This window comes from Phascolarctos cinereus, unplaced genomic scaffold (assembly GCF_003287225.1).
Source record: "Phascolarctos cinereus isolate Bilbo 61053 unplaced genomic scaffold, phaCin_HiC Scaffold_4;HRSCAF=312, whole genome shotgun sequence".
Classification (NCBI taxonomy): domain Eukaryota; kingdom Metazoa; phylum Chordata; class Mammalia; order Diprotodontia; family Phascolarctidae; genus Phascolarctos; species Phascolarctos cinereus.
This window is the reverse complement of record NW_027555847.1, coordinates 623949003-623971629: the sequence shown is the minus strand read 5'-3', so window position 1 is coordinate 623971629 and position 22627 is coordinate 623949003. Positions and strand designations below refer to the sequence as shown.

General features: G+C 37.4%; 1 protein-coding gene across 4 annotated transcripts in view; it reads left to right on the top strand.

Moving 5' to 3' along the window:
* The window catches only part of TATDN1 (TatD DNase domain containing 1), a 49163-nt gene extending 26809 nt beyond the window's left edge, over positions 1 to 22354 (top strand). For 3 of the 4 annotated variants that reach the window (XM_020965000.2, XM_020964999.2, XM_078153727.1), the window contains exons 7-13: positions 6150 to 6235; positions 6315 to 6355; positions 9613 to 9689; positions 13174 to 13244; positions 14927 to 15053; positions 15457 to 15552; positions 22170 to 22354. In XM_020965000.2, coding sequence (XP_020820659.1) covers positions 6150 to 6235; positions 6315 to 6355; positions 9613 to 9689; positions 13174 to 13244; positions 14927 to 15053; positions 15457 to 15552; positions 22170 to 22272 — 601 coding nt within the window. In that variant the 3' untranslated portion in view covers positions 22273 to 22354. The remainder of the gene's footprint in view (positions 1 to 6149; positions 6236 to 6314; positions 6356 to 9612; positions 9690 to 13173; positions 13245 to 14926; positions 15054 to 15456; positions 15553 to 22169) is intronic. The other variant, XM_020965001.2, reaches the window with a different exon arrangement.
* The last annotated feature ends 273 nt before the right edge of the window (positions 22355 to 22627 follow it).

Here is a 22627-nt window from a genome sequence, read left to right as displayed (position 1 = left end):
TCACATGGACATATCAGTTAAGTATTCATGGAGGAAGTAAGGTCTGAGTTGGGCCTTGAAGAAAGAACTGCCTCTGAGATTGTTGAGAGGGCATGAGGATTGAGACTTCGTGCATGGAGGACAGCATAAACAAGGGCACGGAAATAAAGAGGTGGGGAGAGGGGGAAGGGGAAAACGGATGGGAAATAGCTTCGTTTGGCTGGAATGTAGAATATGTGAAGGAAGTAAAATGGGATAAAGCTGGACAGGTTAGGTGAAACCAGGTTTGGAGGGTCTTGAAATGCTCAAGTAGGAATTTATACACTATTCAGAAGTTGGTTAGAGAGTCCTAGAAGTTTTTTTGAAGCAGAGTAACATGATCATAAAGGAAGATTATTGTGTGGCAGTATGGAGAAGGTATTGTCTGGGGGCAAGAAAACAATTGTGAGGCTATAAAAATAATCTAGATGATAGGAGTTAAAGGTCACATTGTTTGGATATATGGTGTGAAGAAGGAAGTCAGGTTAGGAGCCTGGATTACTGATAGCCAATAGCTGACATTTCTCTAGTTCTTTATAGTTTAGTATATCTTAAAAGTTTTATAAGGTAAGGCATTTTACAAACATTACTTCTTTTGAGCCTTCGAACAATCCTGTGAATAGAGACTAAGCAAAAATCTAATACACCAGGTGTCTGAGTTTTCACCATGTGAGGAACTCTCAACAAGGGAACAAATCTTAACCATCTTAGTGGAACAGTCCTAAAGAGTTGCTTGAGGTACATAGAAGTTAAAAGGCCCAGATTAATTACATCCTCAGTTACTTAGAGGACTGGCAGAGTTACTTGCTGGGCCACTCTCCATAGTATTTTTAAACCACGGAATACCAGAAAGTGCCCTAAGACTGGAAAAGGGCAAATGTCCCAATTTTCTAAAGAAGAAAGAGAACAGAGTGCAAACTACAGGCTTGTGAACTTGACTTTGATTCTTGGGAAAATTCTAGAATATCAATCATTAAAAGAAATAGTTGACAAACATTGTGAAAGAAAAATCATGATTACAAAGAGCCAGCTTGGCATTATCAAGAACAGGACATGTCAGACTAACCTCATTTCCTTTTTTTTTTTCCTTAAACAGGATTAACTAAACTCGTTGAAGAAAATGTTGTAAATATAATTTACCTAGATTTTAATAAAGTATTTGATAAAGTATCTGGACTTTTTTGAGAAGATAAAGAGATGTAGACTAGATGATAATACAGTGAGATGGATTCCAAATTGATTGGATGGCTGGATTCAAAGAGTATTTGTTAATAGTTTAATGTTAACATGGCAGGAGGGCCCCAGGAGAGTAAGTACCCCAGGGATCCCTGTGTGGCCTGCTGCTGCTTAACATTTTTATCATTGATTTAGTAAAGGCATAGATGGCATCTTTATCAGATTTGCAGATGATCCAAAGCCAGAAGGGATAGCTAACATACTAGATGATAGTCAAATGACCCAAAAAATCTTAACAGGCCAGAGCATTAGGTTGTATGTAATAAAATGAAACCTAGTAGGGATAAATGTAAAGTCTTAGGCCAAAAAGAAGATTTATTTGTGTGTATATGTCTCCTTCCTAAGTACAACGTGAGGGAGGCATTATACAATCATTCTGAAGTTGGCTACAGTTGTGGGTCCATAGGAGTCAGCAGTGTGATATGGCAGTCAGAGAAGCTAATGCCATCTTGGGCTGTATCAAGAAAGGTACCCAGGAATAGGGGTGTGTGTGTGTGTTGGGGTAAGGGAGTAGTCCCATTTGAATTCTACCCTTTTCAGGCCTCATCTGGAATACTGTGTTCAGTATTCAGTTCAGGCCACCATAGTTTGAGAAACTGATGAGCTTGGAGATCATTAGGATGAAGGCATCCAGAATGGTGAATGGCCTTGAGTTGTATAATATGAGGATCAGTTTGAAGGGACTGGGCATGTTTAGCCTACAGAAGAGAAGATTTAAGGGTGACTTTGTAACCATCCTCATATATTTGAGGGGCTATTGTGTGATGGATGGAGGACTAGACTTGTTCTTTTGGGCCTAGAGGGTAGAAGCAAGGGCAATTGGATGAAAGTTGCAAAGCAGATTTAGGCTTGGTGCAAGGAAAAATTTCCTAACAATAAAGAAGGGGTTTCCAGATGGTGGGTTTGCCCTTCTTGGGGCTGTTATGACCACTTATCTGGTGTTACAGTGTGGATCCCTTTCATGGGTGGATTGAACTAGATGGACACTAAGGTCCCTTCCAACTCTCAAGTTACATGATTCTATGACTTGCCCAAGCTGACCAAGCTACTAAGTGTCAAAAGTGAGATTTGAATCTAGGACTACTTACTCTAGGTCCTGTGCCACTATGCCACAGAAGATGTTACGAGAAAAATAATATCTAAGGAGATGGGCAAAATTAAGGGACAGACAGCTGTGCCACCTTCTACATGCAGTTTCCCCTGATCTGCCCAATCATTGGTGCTCCATTTTGAAATCTCTTCAGTTCAGTGTAAGTCCTGTGAAGTCAGGGACTGTTTTGTTTTTATATTTGTATCTCCAGCACCTAGCACAGTGTCTTGCACATTGTGGGCATTTGGTAAATGTGTTGTTGAACTGAATTGAGCTAGAGAGATAAGCAGGTTTTATTATGGAAGGTTGGCGAGTTCAGTTCTAGATCGAACTAGGTCATGTTAAGTTCAAGGTACCAGAAGTACAGTCTAATAGCTAGTTGGAAATGAAGGGTTATTATGAGGATCAAATGAGATAACATTTATAAAGCTCTTTGTAAATCTTAAAGTCTGGTATAAATTCAAGCTGCTATCATACGTAGAGGATTAGTGGCAGTTCTGGGAGAGGTTGAATACAGAGATCTAGATATGAGTGACTCTGTAGGCATGGGAGGGAGAATAAAAAGAACAGAACCTTAGGAAATATCCATGTTTTAGACAAGGGAGTAGAAGGAGGATAGACAGGTCAGCAGAGAACCATGAGAATACAAGTATCCCCACACACAAAGACAGTATAAAGGAGGTGAGGATGCTTATAAACTCAAACTCTATAAAAACTTTGGCCATCGGCCCTAGGAACCTAGCTAAGTTCCTAAGACATCATGAGACAAAATGCTCACCAGATGATGTTTGGAGCCTCAGTGTACCATTCATTAAGAATGTCTACTATGGCTTGGGGAGAGGGAACTGAAGTGTCTATAGGTGGCGGGGAAAGGGGATACCCACAGTGATGAAATCATAGTTGATTGCAATATTTAACTATTAAGATGAACGAAACATTTTTTCGTACTCTAGTCTAGCAGCACAAGTTAAAAAAAGTTCACACATGAGATGTTGACCCATTTAATTTTAAAATGCTATGCTCCTTTAAATAGGATATTTCTATTCTGGAGGAAAAGGTTTAGCCTTTCAAGTATGTAGTAGGGTATTAAGTATAAAGAAGATGGTATTCTTTATCTCCCATTAACATCCTATTCCAGTGCTTCATTGTGGTATGGAAGTGATCCTGCAGGTTCTTCCAGGTTTTGCCAAGCTAGTACCTTCATTATCTTAGATATAGATATAGTCAGGACTCTTGGCCATTATGTGGGAAAACTGTGTTTTAAAATGGCTGACATATGATTGTAGTGCCTTTTAAACAAACCTCCATTAAAGACCTACTCCCCTGTTTTATCCTGGCATGGGGTTGACCTTAGGTTCACTTTTCCAGTGCAGCACAGTATCTAGCAGATACTTCCCATGTGGTTTGCAAAGTACTGTGTTCAGCTCTGGGGATACAAAGATAGATGCAGCAGGCTCTTGTCTTAAGAAAAGACTTCAAGTATGGGTTCAACAATAGACTATATGTCTTAGAGTTAAGGTCAACCAAGCTCATCACTAGGTTGCCTGTGGGACAGTGAATGTTTTTGCTTTGGCAATTTTTAAAGACTATCTGCCAACTTATAAAGGGGTTGTAGTCTATATTGGAGGAGGCATACCGGTACAAAAAGTCAGGGGTGATTGAAATATTTCCTTTCTGCCTCAAGAGAGTAGAAAGGGCTTAAACTGTAGAAAACAGATTGAGATTAAATGCTTCCTAAGCACTGTGAAACCTTGAAAGTTAGTAACAAGAGAATTTGTACATTCTTTAGTTTCAAGACATTTATAAGACTGGTAAAGCTATCTGAAGACAGATAAGACCACACACACACACGCACACACGTTCGTATCCTTTCCATATCTGTGGTAACCATATTTTATGAGATTAAAATGTCTATCTCTCCTCCATTGTCCCTACTAAAAGAGAAGAGAAAGGTGATTGATCATTTCAGGCTGGGATTTGATTTTTCATTATTGTCCAAATGAACAGTAGAGTACACCAGTGCTCTGTTAGCACCATCTTTGAAAACCGGTATCATTTTCATATTACAGGGAGTCATCAGTAGGATTCTGAGGGAGGTAAAAGTCAGTAATACCAGAAAGTAAGCCCAAAGTCTGAAGCAAGCAGGAATGTGGTTCTTTTTTAAGTTGTTTTTATTTTTCAGAGAATTCTAATGTGGTCTTACCCCTGAGTGTCAGAAATGACTCATCTTAAAGGCTGTATGTAGAAAAATAGTTAAGAAATTATTTCAGTTACTTCCTTTTGTAAATATTTGTCCAACCTCTTATCTCTGCCTCACTGGCTTTAAGTGTGGTTCTCAGTCACACTGGAAGCTTGCAAGATACCTTGGGGTTTGCGCCCTAGTTTTTTTTTTTTTAAGGACCATGCCTTAAACCCACATCACTCTGACTATCTTTGATTGGCCAACAATAGGTCCCAGCCCAAGCCTCACTTGGTCACTGTTTGGACCCTGATAGCTCAAAGTGTAAACAACAATTGTTTCTATTTTGGCCAGAAACCCTGAAGGTCTTCCTCTCTCAGATAGATTTTTTTTTTGACTAGGTAAAAGGGGTCATTGCCTCATTTCTTCTTACCTAGCCTTAATCACTGAACGGGCATTGCCTCAGGCAAACTGGGAAAGACTTTAGCTGAAAAAGGCCAAAGTCTCCCACTGCACCTGGAGCCATGTCCAGTCCTCCTGATCTATATCTTGCTTGCCACTACAACCAAGTGGCTCCAGAGGAGAAAGTGAGGCTGGTGACTTTGCACAGCCCTCCTCCACTTAAATCCAATTCACTTGCAAGTCATGATATCACCTTCCCAATATCATGGTCCTCTTCAAGAATGAAGGACAAACAACAACAGCAACAACAGTCTCTTTGTGGTGCTGTTGCAAAACACAATGAAGACAAAGATGAGAGGCCACTGACCAGCCACACCTTACCGGGAGATGCTCTAAGGAATTAACATTGGTTGGATGTGTTTCATTTTCTCAGCATTAATTAAGAACTCAGTAAAGTCACTTGTTTGGAGGCCATTTCTGCTTGCTTCAAACTTTGGTTTGGTTATTTTTTTGCTATTGACTTTTACCTCCAATGAAATCCTATTTTGATATCTCATTGTGACATGACACTAATCCTGAGTTTTCAGAGATTTTGCTGGCAGAGCACAGGTTCTGGAAGGCTCTTTCCTCAAGCTAGAAAATGGCTTGAGTGTGGGCCCAGGGTCAGACTGTCCATCTAGGTAAGTTTAGAGAGATCTGTCTTATTAGGTGATAAATGTTTAGTGAGAGCAACTCTCAAAGACCATCTTCTAAGTCAAAGGTTTCCATGTACACCTTAAGGAGAAAAACACCCATGGATTAATGAAGTATTTATCTTTAAGACTTAGTATTTTCTATGCCTATATTACTATATTTCTATAATACTATATTTCTGTACAATATACTTCTTATACCTATATATTATAATATGCCTATAATACTATATTTCTGCACAATATACTTAGAACTTGAAGACTTCCATTAAATCCCTAGAATGAATTTTTTTTAGGCAAGGAAGTTTTGGTCTCCCCCAGGCAGTGTGATCTGAAAGACCCTGTGCTATATGGCATTTTGTATGCATGGCGTTTTGAACTTCCAAACTTGCCATTTGTGATCCGCAAATTCAAGGAGAAAAAATTAAGGGAAAAATAAATTTGAATTTAAAGACCATTAGACTTTTAAAAAATAATTCCTTCAAACCAAATCAGAATTTAAATGTAGAAATTCTGTTTTTTCATTATACAGGTACTTTGAAAAACAGTTTGAACTGTCAGAACAAACAAAGCTTCCAATGTTTCTTCACTGTAGAAACTCACACACTGAATTTTTGGGTAAGTCAGTAGCTTAAAACATAATTAAAGAACATTGCAAAAATAGTTTTATTACAATCTTTTTGTTTTTAATTCACAGACTTAATGAAGAAAAATAGAGACAGATGTGTGGGAGGAGTGGTAAGATAAAAATAATATTTAATATGCAATAATATAGTTGTTATGGGTGTTCCTCCCATATTTGAAGGCCTTGCAAAATGTGGAAATCCTTAGTTCATGAGTGACGTAAACACATAAATCTAGTGAACTGTGTACTCATTAATTATGACTGTTATTTAGGATAAAAAATTGAGTTAATTTTCTTGTTTGTGTAAAAATTCAGTGAGGTTTTTACAACCTCATTCCTGTGTGTGTGTGTGTGTGTGTGTGTGTGTGTGTATGCACATACATATATATAATCAGTTTAATGAACTGATAACTCATATTTACATATGCTTTTAAGTTTACAAAGTACTTTCTTAACAACCATTTGTGGTAAATGCTATAGCCCTTATTATCCCTATTTTGCAGTTGAGGAAATTGGAGTTCTTTGAATTTAAATGACTTGTTGATGGTCCCCCAGCCAATAACCCAGATCTCCTGACTCCGGTTGCAGCAGTCTGTCCACTATACTGGGCTATCTTCTCAACATTACCATAGTCATTATGTTTTATTATGAAAATCAGCTCACCTGAGTAACCTAAATATTAGACTTGAAATTGCTTAGTACTTATAGTTCTGATTGGCCATCTCAATTTCTCTCTTGACAGTATTGTCTTAACTTATAACTCTCTGACATTAACATTTTTAATAATAGCTAGGCATTTATATACTGGTTTAAAGTTTGCAAAGCTTATCTCATTTGATCCTAACAACATCCCTGGGAGATAGGAACTGTTATTATCTCCATTTTGCAGTTGGGGAAACTGAGGCAGACAGAAGTTAAGTGATTTTTACAGGAGCATACAGCAAGAAAGTGTCCAAGGCCAGATTTGAATTCAAGTTGGCCTGACTACAGACCCAGTGTTCTATTCACCGTGTCACCAGGTCCAACTAGAGAAACTCTAGTTTTTGAGCATGCATGAATCATAAATAGCACACATATATATACTGACCATGAATTAATAGCCACATCACCTTTGACTGATTTGCATAAGCGTTAACTCAGTGCTTCTTGCTTTTCTTGCATGTTTACTTTGATAATTAGCAGTTAAAACAAATTACATATTTCACTTACACCTCAAGAGGGGAATGGGCTTAAATCATTAATCATCCTTTGGCAAGGCAATAAATTAGAAAGAGCACTGGATTAGGAGTTAGGGAGCTTGCGCTCCAGTCCGGATTCTCCTTACTACTTCACTTGAGCAAGTCCCTACTCTCTCTGGGTCTCAGACTATTCATCTGTAAAACCAGAGAATTTGATTCTCTAAGGTTTATTCCAGTTTTACATTATTTGCTCTTTCCAGTGACACTGGCCTCCCTGCTCATTCCTTGAGTAAGACATTCCATACCTCTCATCTCCAGGCATTCTCATCTCCATCCTCACCGCTGCCTCCTGGCTTGAAGTCCCAGCTAAAATCCCAGCTCGTACAAAAGCATTTCCTAGTCTTCCTTAATGCTGGTGTCTTCCCTCTGAGATCCCTTCCAATTGTCCTTTATGGATCTTGTGTGTATGTAGTTGTTTGCATGTTGTCCCCCGCAATAAACTGTGAGCACTTTGCACAGTGCCTGGCCCATAATAGTATACTCTCAGTGCTTGGCTCCTCGTTTTTAAGAGTGCTTTCTCCCTTGCTTATCTAACCACCGAGGAAGCTTATAAGTATTACCCAGATACCATCTCTTACATCTTCCCCACCCCTTTTTAATGGAAGCTATTTTGTTGCCTCCTAACTGGTTCCAATGTCAGTCTTCTCCAGTTTATCCTTCACTTGGCTAACAAAATGCACAGATCTGACCCTGTTGTTCTCGTTTAAAAACCTGTAGCAGAGATGGGTGGGTGTGGGTGTGTGTGCACACGCGTGCACTTTTTTTTTTCCCAGTTACTGGTCTACTAGAAATACATGATTGGGCATTGCAAAGTTTTGAGTTTTGATTGACAACAGTGGTGACACATACCAGTTTAGTTGTAAAAACATAAAAATTTTAAATAATACAAAAAAGTCCCCCCTCATCCCTTTTTAATCAACTTCGTTCATACAACAGTATTCATTGACAGACCTAGTCATTAGTCAAGTATGATTGAATCAAGGAAGATACTAGGATTTAACAGAATTATTCTCAAGAACTATGGATTATGTTGTTGGTCACACCACTTATGCAGCTATGTGACACAGGATGTAGAGTGCTGGACTTGAAGTCCGGAAGACCTGAGTTCTAATCTTCCCTCAGACACTTAGAAGCCCTGTGGCCTTGAGCAAGTCACTTAGCTTTTTCAGCCTTAGTTTCCACATCTCTAAAATAGGGGTGATAGCAGCACCTCTTTTATGGTTATTGTGAGGATCAAATGAGGGATCATGTGAAGTGCTTTGCAAACCTTAAAGCTCCATATAAGTACTATTATTTCAATGCCAGGTCCATCTTTACATCACCAGTGCTCTAACTCTTAGCCTCAATTTCCAACATCATGAGGTAGAATATACTTTTGCAGCTCCAGGTAGATCCAAACATTATCTAGTGCTGGGCCTCAGTTTCTTTATCTGTTAAATGAGGAGTTTAGGTAGATGATGATGTTAAGATCTTAATCCAGATTATTATAGATCTTAATCTATGACCCCTTATATCTATTCTCCTTTCAGTGTCTTGTTATTCATTCTTCCTTGGAGATAGTTTGGGAGCTGTCTAGAACTGTAGCACAGCACGGTGATTTACAAGGGAACCTATTTCATGAGATCTGACCTCCCTTTTTCTCTTCCTCCATTGTTGGTTTTTTAAAAGGTTTTCATGGTCTGGCTACTGCCAAAATGACCTATTTGCTGTTGGATGACATTCCATCTCCCCTCTCATGCCTTTGCAGAGGCTATCCTGTGGCCCTGGAATGAGCTGCCTCCTACAGGAATCTGATTGATTTCTCTGCATTACTAGTGTTCTCTCCCTGGAAACCACTTTGTATATAGTTTGTATTTCATTTTGTGTGTATACGTTTCTGCCTTTGTATCCCCAGCACCTAGTACATTGCCTGGCATATACACCGTAAGCAGTGAATTAATGCTTGCTGAATGACTCACTCCTTGAATTTAAGAATTTTAAGAGTGCTGTTTTCTTTAAAAGAAAACCCTTGCTAAAGCAGCCACAATACTAAAACTATTAAATACAAATTCACATTTCTTTTGTAAAATCTTGTTTTCCAGAAATTGAAAGAAACCAGTCAGTATTTTCATATACATAAATCTTGATTCTAGGTACATTCCTTTGATGGCACAAAGGAAGCAGCAGCTGCGTTAATTGACATGAATCTTTACATAGGAATTAATGGTTGGTAAGTTTAACATTATGCTCTTAAAATCATTTATACTAAGATTTCATAAATTGTTTTAAAGTGAGCTACTTATTGATGAATTTTAGATGTAGGTGGGTTCAATTAAAAGAAGTCTTTTAGTTGCCATTTATTTTTAATTCATAATTGCTTTAAGAATCCTTTGGCTTGAAGTCATTCATTATGATTTATTTATTAATAAGGAGTCAGTAAAGTGCTTAGCTTGGAGTTAGGGAAGAAGAACACGAGATTTATAATCAGAACACCGCAGTTCCAGTTGCAGCTCTTCTCCCATTTGTGTGACCTTGGACAAGTTTCTTAACCTCACTGGGCCTGTTTCTTCACCTGTAACATGTAGGTAGACTAGATTACCACTGAGGTTCCTCCCAAATTTAAATCTTTAATCCTAAAACCTAGGCTCCAGTTCCATTTCCAGTGCTTACTAGCTATGTGGCTCAGTCATGTTCTTAGAACTCTGTTTAAGACAAAGAAGTTGTGATGTGAATTAGTAGGAGTACCCACATAGGGACTGCACGGGTCCTTCAAGTTTTTGCGTAATTCATAAATACTTTTAAAATAATTAAAATTCTCTTTACTAAAGTGTTGTGATTTGGATTTTTAAGTATTTTACTTTTAGGGGAAAAAATTGCCTTAGGCTTGTTCTATCAAGTACAGTGTTTTCAGTTATACCAAAGTTTTATGAAATTTTAGGCCACCAGAACATCAGCTCAATTTGGGCTCTTGCCTTTTATAGTTCATCTGTAGCCTCAAGGATGGATCACATTTAAAATCATTTGTCATTTAAAGCTCTTCACAAGTAGGCCCTTCCTTATCGTCCTACTTATTTTATACCCTCTGTGACCGCTACAATGGTCTTTTTACTTTTCCTCACAGAGTCCAGGCCACGTCCTCTCAGGTGTCCCAGCCTTGGCATCTGCTCTCTTCCATTCCTAAAACCCTTACCCTCTTCATGTCTGCTTCTTAGAATTCCAGCTCAAATGCCACTTTCTGCTACAGTCCATCTACTCCCTATGTATCTTGGGTCGACCTATGGATTTACATATCGTCTCCCCCACGAGAATGGAAGCTCCCACAGGGCAGGGTCCATGTTTCCACCTTTTTTTGTACCCCTAGGGCTTAACACAGTGCCTAATACATAATAAGCATTTAAATTCTCATGGACTGACTGAAAAGGGGTAAGCTTAGGTAGCTAGCTGCCCCCAAGGTAAGTAACTGTGAGGGCCTGAAGTAAATTGGAAGGCTTGATTCTAATTTTTATACTTAAAACGGCTCTCCTGGTCTTGCATTTTAAATTGCAATTTCTGTTCAAAGTGTTTTTAAATATTCTTTTTCCCTAATCATCTTGGGAAATAGATGTAGTAGTGGTATTGCTGGGTCAAAGGGCAGAGGCACTTTGATAACTCTTTGGAGTTACATTAAGATCTTATTGATGCTCTTCAGTTCAGAAAAAAAGAATACCAGGTAACTTCAAATGAGTTCACTTTGTCTTTAAATTTGTAACTACATTTGGAATTTGTACCTTTACTCCAAAATGCCCTCGGGGGTTGTCAATCCAAGTACCATTAATGCCAGGCACTGGAGATACAAAACCCCAAAACAGTCCCAGCCTTCAAGGCAAATGCTACTAGTTGGTTTTTAAAAACTCGTGACTTCCTTACTCCACCCAAACCTAACTGTAGGGTCCTGCTGTCTTTGAAACTTAAAATTGTTTTACTAGGTCTTATCATGATGGAGGAAAATATATCTCTACTACAATGTAGGATCACAGATTTCGAGAAATAGGAGACTAATCTTCTCATTTTACATAGGAAATTGGTGCCTAGAAAAGAGAGATGGGTGAATATGTTCAGAGACCCCTAGGTCATAGGGCTCTTTCCAGCATACTCTTTCTTGGTATATTCTCATGTTTATATCCTCTAAGCAGCTAATCAGTCTAACTTTTAAAAGGTTTTCAAACACCCTTCATAAGCTATGGATTCAGATTGTCCAGAGACAGTAATGATATAATGATACCAATAGTGGCTAACATTTATGTTATCTAATATGATTCCCACAACAACCCTGTGAAGTCAGTGGGATTACTCCCATTTTCAGATAAGAAACGGGGCTTAGAGAGGTTGGGTGATGGGCCCAGGGTCACACTGCTAATAAGTCTCTTAAGCCAGAATTTGAATTCAGTTCTTCCTGACTTCAAGCCTAGCACTGGGAGATAGAGCACTGGCCTTGAAGCCAGAAAGACTCAGGTTCAAGTCACTTAATCTCTCAATGCTGGACAACTTTCTTAAGACTGTAAATTGCAGAGAAGGTGCTGATCCAAACTGATAGAGAGAATTTCTTATGGGAAGTTCTCTATACTAATGAAATCATAAGCCCCTGGCCCTGTCCTTTAATCATTTGAGTTATGCTACTTTGCTGTACTTCCTACAAAAATACCAGTCGACATAGCACTCCTAATCCATTCTTAGTACTGTTTTTGTCCTTCCCTTCTGAGACCTTGACTCCGTGCCTGGTATAGTTAGAGTTAACTAAATCTGTGTTGACCAAGTGTAACATGCAGTTTAAGCTTATCCAGTGCCACTTGTGCAGAGCCTTTACTGACCCCTGGAACTGCTTAAAGTTCTCTCCTTGAAATTATTTTGTGTTCGTTTATGTATTATTACCCTAATACAGTGGATGCTCCTTGTTGTTTTTGTAGCACAGTGCATATTCATAGTAGGTGCTTGATAGATATTTGTTGAATTAAAAGTTCTATTTTGATCCACTAATCTCCCTTGTGACTAATATCTTTTGCAAAATGGTTGAGACCAGTATACTTGTAGGGCTATGGAAAACAATATAACCACCTGGCCCACATAGGAGTTGACCATTCAGATTGGCTCAGCAAATTGTAGGTAATTCAAAATTATTTAACTGGTTTTAGTTACACTGTAACTGAAAACTATCTAAGGGCAGCTAGGTTGCACAGTGGATAGGGCACTGGGCTTGGAATAAGGAAAACTCATCTTCCTGAATTAAAATGTGGCCTCAGACTAGCTGTGTGACCCTGGACAAGTCACTTATTCCTGCTTGTCTCAATTTCCTTATCTGTAAAATGAGCTGGAGAGGGAAACAGCAAACCACACCAAGTATCTTTGCCAAGAAAACCCTAGAGGGAATCACAAAGAGTCAGATACAATGGAAAAATGACTGAACAGTTGAAGTTACACTATAAAAATCAAACTCCTATCTTTCCTAAGTCTTAGAGGCCCCTAGTTTAGATTTTTTTCAAAAGTAAGATTTTACTGATAAGCTTTTCAGATGCTAAAGTAGGGAAAAATGTGTGTGTAGTACCTGGCAACTGAAACCTTGTAATGAAATGGAATTTATGCTACTTTGGGAATAATGTTGTGTGAAGAGATCACTCCTGTTATAAATAACTCTCCTTTCTTAGTTGAAATTTACATAATTTTTTTTTATAACTTTTTAGCTCACTGAAAACTGAGGCCAACCTGGAAGTGTTAAAGTCAATACCTAGTGAAAAATTAATGATAGAGACTGGTAAGTTGGCATTTTACTTCCAACTTCTATTGCTTTTAATAAAATTAAGATTTAAAGAAAAAAGTAGTTAGTGGAAAAAATGTATTTAATACTCCAAGCTTACTGTTAAAATATAACTAAAGAATAGCACCTGTCCTGAAGCAGCATGGCACAGTGGAGAGAGAGCTGGCCTTGAGCCAGGAAGCCTGGGACCTAGATCCCACCTCTGTTACATAATGGTTGTATGTATAGGCCAGGTCACTTCACCTTTCAGTGTGCCAAAAAGCTCTGTTGCAGAGCCTACAGTTATCTACAATGGAAATAGGAGTTTACACAGAGAATTTCCTAAGCCAATGAAATCATAGATACCAACCCAACTTTCTCCCCTGCCTCTCCCCAAGAAAGTGTCCATAGGCACAGTAAATACTCATTTTTTTAACCACATGCCCATCTTGTAAAGCTAAATGCCTTTTATCTGCTATCAATTTCCTATTTTCAGCTGATTGAGGTTTTTATGCTTATGCACTTTAAAAAATGGATTACAAGAAAGAATGGTAAAAATCATGTTTACATTAATTAGGCTTGATGTTAAAAGAAGATATAAAATTTTTTTGTTTCACTAAAAACCAAAACTGTAAGAATGAACATTTCAAAGTAGTCCATCATAAGGCAGATAAGACCAAATAATTAATCAGAAATCTTGTTAGTAAATTCCTCAAACAAATGAGAGTAGAATCTAAACATGACACACAAACACACAAACCCTAGACACCAAACACCAAGAGGATATCATAATGCCTGGCGGTTTTTTATTAAAAAACAAAAAAACCCAAAAAACTTCCTTTGCTCAGTTACTGAATGCCACATCTCAGGGATATTTATACAATGTACTAACCATAATGATTTATTAAAGAAAGATCTCTTTCATTAAAACCCTGTTATGATACTGTGGGTTCTCAAAGGCTAGACTAGTAAAACACAAGCTCTAGCAGCACCTACACAAAGTGGAAAGGAGTTTGAGACTTGGTCTGTCTGGAAATCAGTTCAAAGATCACCAGGTTGACTGTAAAATTGATAAAAAATTATCTATTTAAAGTCATAGAGTGGTTAATACCTGCATTGGTGGAGTGTCTCTATCAAATTACTTAAACAAGTGACACAATGGACAGTTACTGAACTTGGAGTTAAGAAGACCTCCTGTGTTCAAATGCTACCTCCTCAGACACTAATAGGTCAAGTTTCTTAACTTCTCTCAACCTCTTTCCTCTCTGTAAAATGAGTATAATAGCAGCTTATATAAAAATACACTTCTAGCTCATAGAATTTTTGTGAGGATCAAATGAAATAGCACATACAGCTTTGCAAACCTTAAAGCACTATAAAAATGCTATCATTCTAATAAGTATTAAGGCCAATAACAAAGATATCGATAGTAGCTCCAACATCTCAAGGATCCTCACAGTTTTTTAGCTCATTGGGCGTCTTAGTTTCTAATACAATCCAAGTTATATAATAAGATTTCTTATTAAATGGTCTATGGTTTTAATATTACCTTTTCCAAGCTTATTTTAGAAGTTAAGTGATAATTTGAAAGTGCTCATGTTGAAAAGCAAGGTTACCTTCTAAACTGTAAAGATGACACAAGTTGTAGAACAATAATGAAACAAAATTTAACATTTTTATATCTTTTTGCACCACATTAGATGCTCCTTGGTGTGGAGTCAAAAATACTCATGCAGGAATAAAATATGTAAGAACTTTATTTCCCACAAAAAAGAAATGGGAAAGTGGGAGTTGTCTGAAGGACAGAAATGAACCTTGTAACATTATGTAAGTATGATCACTTGTATTGGATAAATAAGCCATTGGTAGGACAATATGTTGTACTTGATAATTTATCATTTTTAAGTGAAAACTAATTGGACAAAGTCCAGCACCTAAAACTCTGTTGAACAAAATGATCAGGCCAAATTAGTAACATATTTGAAGAATTTGCATCTTAACTTCTTTCAAATAGATCTTAAAGAGGAGCAAACTAATAAGTCTTATTCTGGCTAACATAATCTAGTGCTTTGAAGAGGGAGGAGAAAAAATTAACTGTAACAACTTGTAGCACTTTAAAGCTTACAAAATGTGCTTTATATACATTAGTTCATTTAAGCCCTGCAACACAATGTGTGAAAATCAAATGTTGAGTTGGCAATCACATCCCTCTATATGTGACTTTTTCCAGTGACCAGTTGATAAATATTACATGGTGCAGTGGTTCCCAACAATTTTCATTCCATGAACATCTTTCAGCAACCAAAAACTGTTGTGAACCCCCAAGGTAATTTAATATACTACATAATATTTTCTACAAGTGTTTAACTGCTTAAAGTGCCATTAAAGAATTTTTAGTTGGAAGTCTTGGACCATTGTCATGAATCCCCACCAAATGGCAACCAGTGATGATGTAGAAAGGACACTGGGTGTGGAGGTAGAAGACCCAGGCTCCAGGGCCACCTCTACCAACTTACTGATTATAAAGCCATAGGCAAGTCATGTTATTTCTTTAAGGCCTCAGTTTCTCCAGCTATAACATAAAGTTATTGGACTACGTCCCCTCTAAATCCCTTCTAGGTCTTAATCTGTGGTCTGACTGATATACATAGTCACATTTTTTATTGTAAATGAAACCAGAAGACAGAAAGTTTAGTTCTATGAAATGATGCTACATAGACCCTTCTAGAAGAGGAAAGTGTTTCTTCATGGGCAACAAACTTTTTGTTAATCTTAGCTGCTAGCACTCATACTCAGCATAAAGCAAATAAACCATCACTGAGATAAGTATTGCTTAAATACTAGAAAATTTTTCAGGAGTAAAATAGAAATAGAAATTTTTCAGAAACTTCTAACTTAAGTAAGCATGTACCATGATTAAAAAGTTTCCACTGTCTTAGAATTTTAAGAAAAGAATTTGATTTAGCATAACAAAATGCAGTTTTAAAGCCTCTTCTCAAATAAGGTGTATTCACACACATTAAAATTATGCAAGAATCTTAGATTTTGCCAGAGAGATAAATAACCAAGTACTAACAATCTGTAAGTATCAGTAGCAAGTGGGGGTGGGGGGAACCAGGAAGATAATTCATTTATTTTAGATGTTTGGTAGCATCATGGTGGATATGCTGTGCAGAGTTCAGATGGAAGGATTTCTCTGTAAGGGGCAAGGTCCTTCAAGTACTTCTGATGCTGATGTCAATTATACCGAGTGCCAGAATACTACAAAACCTCCTTAATCAAATCAATCATTATTCCAAAAAAGTTGACCTAACTGCCCAGACTGAATAAACGAAGTGGCTAAAAATTTGTATTGCCCTGATTCTAACGTGAATCCTATTGGCCCATTAATTTAACAGCTGGACAGCGAACTTGTACCAGCATTGAAAAAGGTATCAATATGGATCTCATTTGGAAGAATGTGCAGCACTTGGAATAATTCCAAGCTGTTTGCCTCTGCAAAAAACCCTTTTTGACATTTTCTCAGTTTAAAAAAAATGTACCTCATTAAACCATTTCAGAAAAATCAAAACTGCCAGTAATCCAAAAACACATGATCAGTCAGTTCACAATTAACAAGCATTTAATTAAGCACCTACTATGTGCCGGGCACTTTGCTAAGTGCTGGAAATAGAAAGAAAGGCAAAAGACAGTTCCTGCTCTCAAGGAGCTCACAGTTTAAGGGGAGAGACAACATGTAAATAACTATATACAAACAAGATATATACAGGGTAAACAGGAGATCAACAACAGAGGAAAAACTTTTGTATTGACAGGGATCCAGAAGGGCTTCTTGCAGAAGTTTAGATTTTAGTTGGGACTTAAAGCCAGAGAAGCAGATAAGGAGGGAGAGGATTCCAGGCTTGTGGGACAGGCAATGTAAAATGCCTGGAGTTTGGAGATGGAGTGTTTGTGCAAGGAGCATAGGGGTGAGGGGACTGAAGTATGAGAAAAATGGACAGGTAGGAGGCCAGGTTGTAAAAGGTTATGAACACCAAATGCTTTTAAATTTTAATTCTGGAGATGATAGGGAGCAACTAGAGTTGGTCGAATAGGGGAGTGACATGGTCAGACTTGTACTTTATTTAATTTGACAGCTGAGTGGAGAATGGATTAGAATATGGAGACATTTGAAGCAGACAGATCAACCAGCAAGCTGTGAGTTGTGAGGTGATGAAGGACCTGCACTAGGCCACTGGCAGCGTCAGAGGAATGAAGGGACTATATAGGAGATGTTAGGAAGGTTGACAGGACTTGGCAATAGATGAGGTGTGGTTGGTGAGAGTGAGGAGTCAAGGAGGACACATCGATTATGTACCTGGGTGACTGGGAGGATGGTGGTGTCCTCAGCAGTTACAGGCAAGTTCAAAAAGTGGGCAGTTTTGTGCGGGGACAGAGTTCAGTTTTGGATATATTGAGTTTAAGATGTCTGAGAAGACAGATATAAAAGTATGGAGGTTAGGAGAGTGATTAGGCCTGGGCTAGTTCATGATGGGTGTTAAAATGGGTTTTCAGAGTATTATACTAAAGTGACGTTAACTATAAAAGGAGCGTAAAATATACCCTTTTAGAAGCAGCTAAGTGACAGTTAAGAGTGCTGCGTCTGAGGAAGACAGATCTGGTCTCTGGACTCTTACTAGCTCTGTGATCCTGGGAAAGCCATTCAGTCACTGTCTGCCTCGGTTTCCTCAACTGTAAAATGTGGCTAATAATAGCACCTCCCTCCCAGGGTTGTTGTGGGGATCAAATGAAATAATCAGTGCCTGGCACATAGTAAATGCTACATAAATGTTAATTGTTAATTATTATTCCCTCCCTAGCCTCCTTTTAGTTACATGTCTGGGGGGTAAAAAGTAGGTGGACCAGAATAGGGAATGCAGAACAGGTGAACCACCTGAGTGATGTAGTTGAACATTAAAGAATTATAAAGGAATTAACAGAAAAATCACTGAATATTTAGAAGTAAAAGGGATATTTGAGATCATCTGATTCAATCCCCTCACTTTAAAGGGGAGGAAACTGAGGTCCTGAAAGATGAAATGCTTGCCTGTAAGTTCATATAATGCAACTGTTAGAACCTGGAGTGGAACCCAGGACTTCTAGATTCTATATCTGCTGCTCTCTCAGATAAAAATTGCACAGAATGAGAAAGGGGAGGGAGTTGTTCTCTACACAAACCTGTAAAAAGCATGGATCCCCATAATTGAGACTAAAAAAGCTTCATCATACTTAAAGAGTTTATACCATTTTAAATGGACAAATCTTCCAATTTCATGGATCTGTACAAACAATTTAAATGTGGAAATGCAGCAAACCAATTTTGCTTTCATTTCATTTAACTTGGCATAACTAGTATATACATATACATTGAGTTTGGTTTTTTCCCCTCAAGTTATATTTTTTTTCCATATTGTAACAACAATCACAAAACTTTAACCAGGAAACCATTACTATAGTTTATACCAGTGACAAAAATAGAATAAATGCTGGGGCAATTCACACCTCAAATGTAATGAGTTTTATATCAATCAGCAAGCATTTGTTCAGGCTAAGTGCTGGGATACAAAGACAAAATGAAAAACAATCCCAACTCCCAACCCCCACCCCCCTTCAAGTTTACATTCTCTTCAGGTTCCCAAGCTGTTCAGAATATAGTTTCATGGGAAAATCTGACTTGCACTAGCAAGACTGAAGTTGAATGATCTTTTATGAGTTTAAGTTATATATACATGGACTTCTCAAAAGTGTAACTATGTAAAGTCCAATTCAAAGTTTATCATATTTGTAAGGGATTGATATTTATGGAAAGGTATAGTTTATGAACTCAGAAAAAAAATAGCCTTAACTCAGCAGTTCTCCAGGTGTGGTCCAGGGACCAAGAAGCTTTTCAGGAGAGGGTCTGTGAGGTCAAAATTATTTTCATTTACCAAGTCCTTTTAGTTTCTAATACAGTAAATATCAATAGATATGACCCATATAAACAAAACCTCTTTTGGGAGAGCCATAATAATAAAGGGATACTGAGACCAGAAAGTTTGAAAACCACTGGATTTTTTTTTTAATTTTATAAAAAAAGGCTTTCTACATAGGTCCTTTCAGATTTAGGGCATGGGGCTTCACATACAGTGTAGAAACAGCTTGCCCACATCTAGTTATTTCATCATGGAGGCTGAGCCCTGAGTCTCATTCTTAGGGAAGAGGAACTTAACCCTGGAGTTATCCTGTAAGTTGACATAGCTCACCATTAAAAACTTTGGAAGCTGTACTATAAAACCAGTAGTAAAACCTTTTAGTAGGTAGCTCTACCTGCTATTTTAGTTGTGGTTCTTCCTAGTTACCATGGCAGTTTAACCAAATCATTTTGGCATTAGAATTATTTATATCCTATATCATTGAAAGCTGTCTTAAGTGAAATTTCATTGTGTCATATAAGTATCCTTATGTAGAGACAGACCAAATGATAGGTTGATTTGGGCCAAAGGTATGGGGATTGGTGGCACCAGTGGATACGTCTCTAATAGAATGGCACAAGGCTTTGTACCTCACCATATTCGGTTCAGCATTTTAGAGGCTCAGATAGCATGTTTCTGTTTGGGAGTACATAACACAAAGGTAAGAGAGTTAGTTAATAAATACACTGAGTGGCAAGTCAGGAACCCAAAAGAGATGAATTATTGTTCAAATGTAATAAGATGAAATCTGATAGGGACAGATGTAAAGGACAACTTTACAGCTAAATAATCAACTGTACAAGTACAGGATGCAAAAGATTTCAGTATAAACTGAAGTTCAAAAAGTTAACACCATTATTATGATCTTTGGCTATGCTTAAAAAAAAACTATCCAAGAGTGAGAGAGGTTATAATTCTGTTGTATTCTGCCCTGGTTCAACCACATCTGCGATATTAAGTTCAGTTCTGGTGCTTTATTTTAGGAAGAACATTAATAAACCAATGTGCAGAGGTGGACCAAGATGACAGACTTGAAATGTCATTGGGGGATGAATTGAGGGAACCAGAAATATTTAGATTCAAAAAAACTTAAGATTTATATTTGAAAGGCAGATAGAAGAAAGTTTAGAATTGTTTGCTTGCCCACCAAGAAGAGCAGAAGCTGGATAATTACTTGTCAGATATGTGATAGAGGAAACTGCTCTATCATGAATTAGATTTACTAATCTGAGGCCCTATCACAAGTTCATAGAATCTATGTAATCTGTCCCCTCCTTGACTTTACAGATCAGGAAACGGACACCCATTGTCATGTAGATTATGAGTTGGAGAGCCATGATCCAAAGCCATGTCTTCCCAACTCCAATCAAGGGCTTTCCCTTCTATGCAAAACTGTCCTTTCTTACATGATAGTAAGGTTCTATTTCATTCCCCTTCTAAACTATGAAAACAATTTGTACCACTCATAAGACACTGCAGAAACACACAAGTGTCTATGTGTTTATGTCTTTATCTATAGTTACATCCAATTGTTTGAATACTCCCCCTGCAAATACACACACACACACATACACACACACACACAAAACAATCCTACTAAACTATATAAACTGTTTAAGGAGAAACATTGGGTGATAACATCTTTGAACACCCTATCCCCTGCATTTCCCTTGAGTCTCAGGGGATAAAAAAAATTTAAGGGACATTAGAGATCATCCTAGAAATGTCTTTTTTATGGGTAAGCAAACTTAAGTCCAGTGAGTTTAAGGGACTCATCCAAGGGTGACTGTGATGAGCCTTAAAGAAAGTACTTACAAACCTGCAAACTGTGCCACCGGCAGTAATATTTACCTAGAGTTCCATTCAACTGCTTGAATACCTCCCCCTTGCAAAGAAAATACTTTCAAATACCATACAACATAAATATTTGTTAATAAGCAAACATGAAGGAAGCTAAGATGTATATAGGAGGTCCAGTTTAAAATGTAAGAAATACTTTGAGCACATCGGTTCAACTGATTGTTCAAGACCCAGACAGTTCATGTTTAGTACTGACAACTCATAGGTTTTTGTGCCATTCTTAAAGGACAAACACTAATTTTAGTCCTCTTCTCATAACCGCTTGGTGGAAAGATGTCTATTAGAAGGACAAAAAAAACTAAAGGAATTTAGATAGATTTCATTTTTTATGTTGAAAATTAATTTAACCAGTTCTAAAATCACTATAATATTACTTTGGAAAAATGACAGAGCTGGCTGCTGCTTCTGCTGGTAGGAACTAGAATAAAGTTAATAAACAGGTCTCTCTCCCTGGAAGTATGGAAAAACAGGAACAAGAACACAGCCCTAAATACCACTTCCTTAATTGCTTCAAATAATTATAGACTCTATATGGCAACTGCTCTTCATAAATTTTGCAGGAAGAGTTTTGGTTTTTGGTTTTTAAATAAGACAATCACTTGTTTGGCAAGGGAAGGATACTTTTTAAAACTTATCCTCAGTTCCTTTTATTCACTGGGCTGGTTCCAAGGCTGATTCCAAGGCTGACATAGGAAGGTGGATTATATGCTTTTCTTGGGAGTCCAGGGTTCAATTCAGATTATTCTTAAGACAGTCTTTTGTACCTCATTAACTGCTCCTTTCCCTATCCCACAGTTTTTAAAGTGTATCAGTCTTGTATTTGAGATTATTAGACTACTAAGAATGGAATTTAGTTCTGAATAAAGGTTTAGTAATACGCTTAATGAGTACCATTATAAGTACAAATACTAAGTTCAATTTTGAAATCAAACCAGAAATGCTAACTAGTTGATAAGATTCTTTTGTGTTAAAGAGACAAAGCAAATGGCTTTCTCTCTCTACAAAACTTATTATTTGTATACTTAATTTTTTAAACTTAATGCTTTAAATTTTTACTCATCTCCTGGGATGGGGGGGTTTGTATGTTTTTCAGTCAGATTCTGGAGATAATGGCAGCAGTAAGAGATGATGACCCACTTGAATTGGCCAATACACTATATAACAACACCATTAAAGTCTTCTTTAAAGATATGTAAAGCAGCCATTTGTCATATGTGTTTCATTGTGTATAAAACTGAATGGTAAAACTGTAAACCTTTAATAAAAATATGAAACTTATCTAAAGAAGTATGTTTGTCATAATTCAGTTCGTTCTTTTTTCCTACAGAAATGAATCCACCAAATGTTTTAAAACAAAAAAATCTAATTTAGGATTATAATGAATCTCTTCTAGAGTCTGAAAAGGCAGTTTTTTCCATAAATGCTAAATACAAAATTGCTATGTCCATGCAACTTTATGACATAATTCCATTTAGAATACATTGAAGTTACTATACCAAAGCTTACTTGATGAAAGCCCCAATTTTTTTAACATAGCCCCTTAAGAAACTA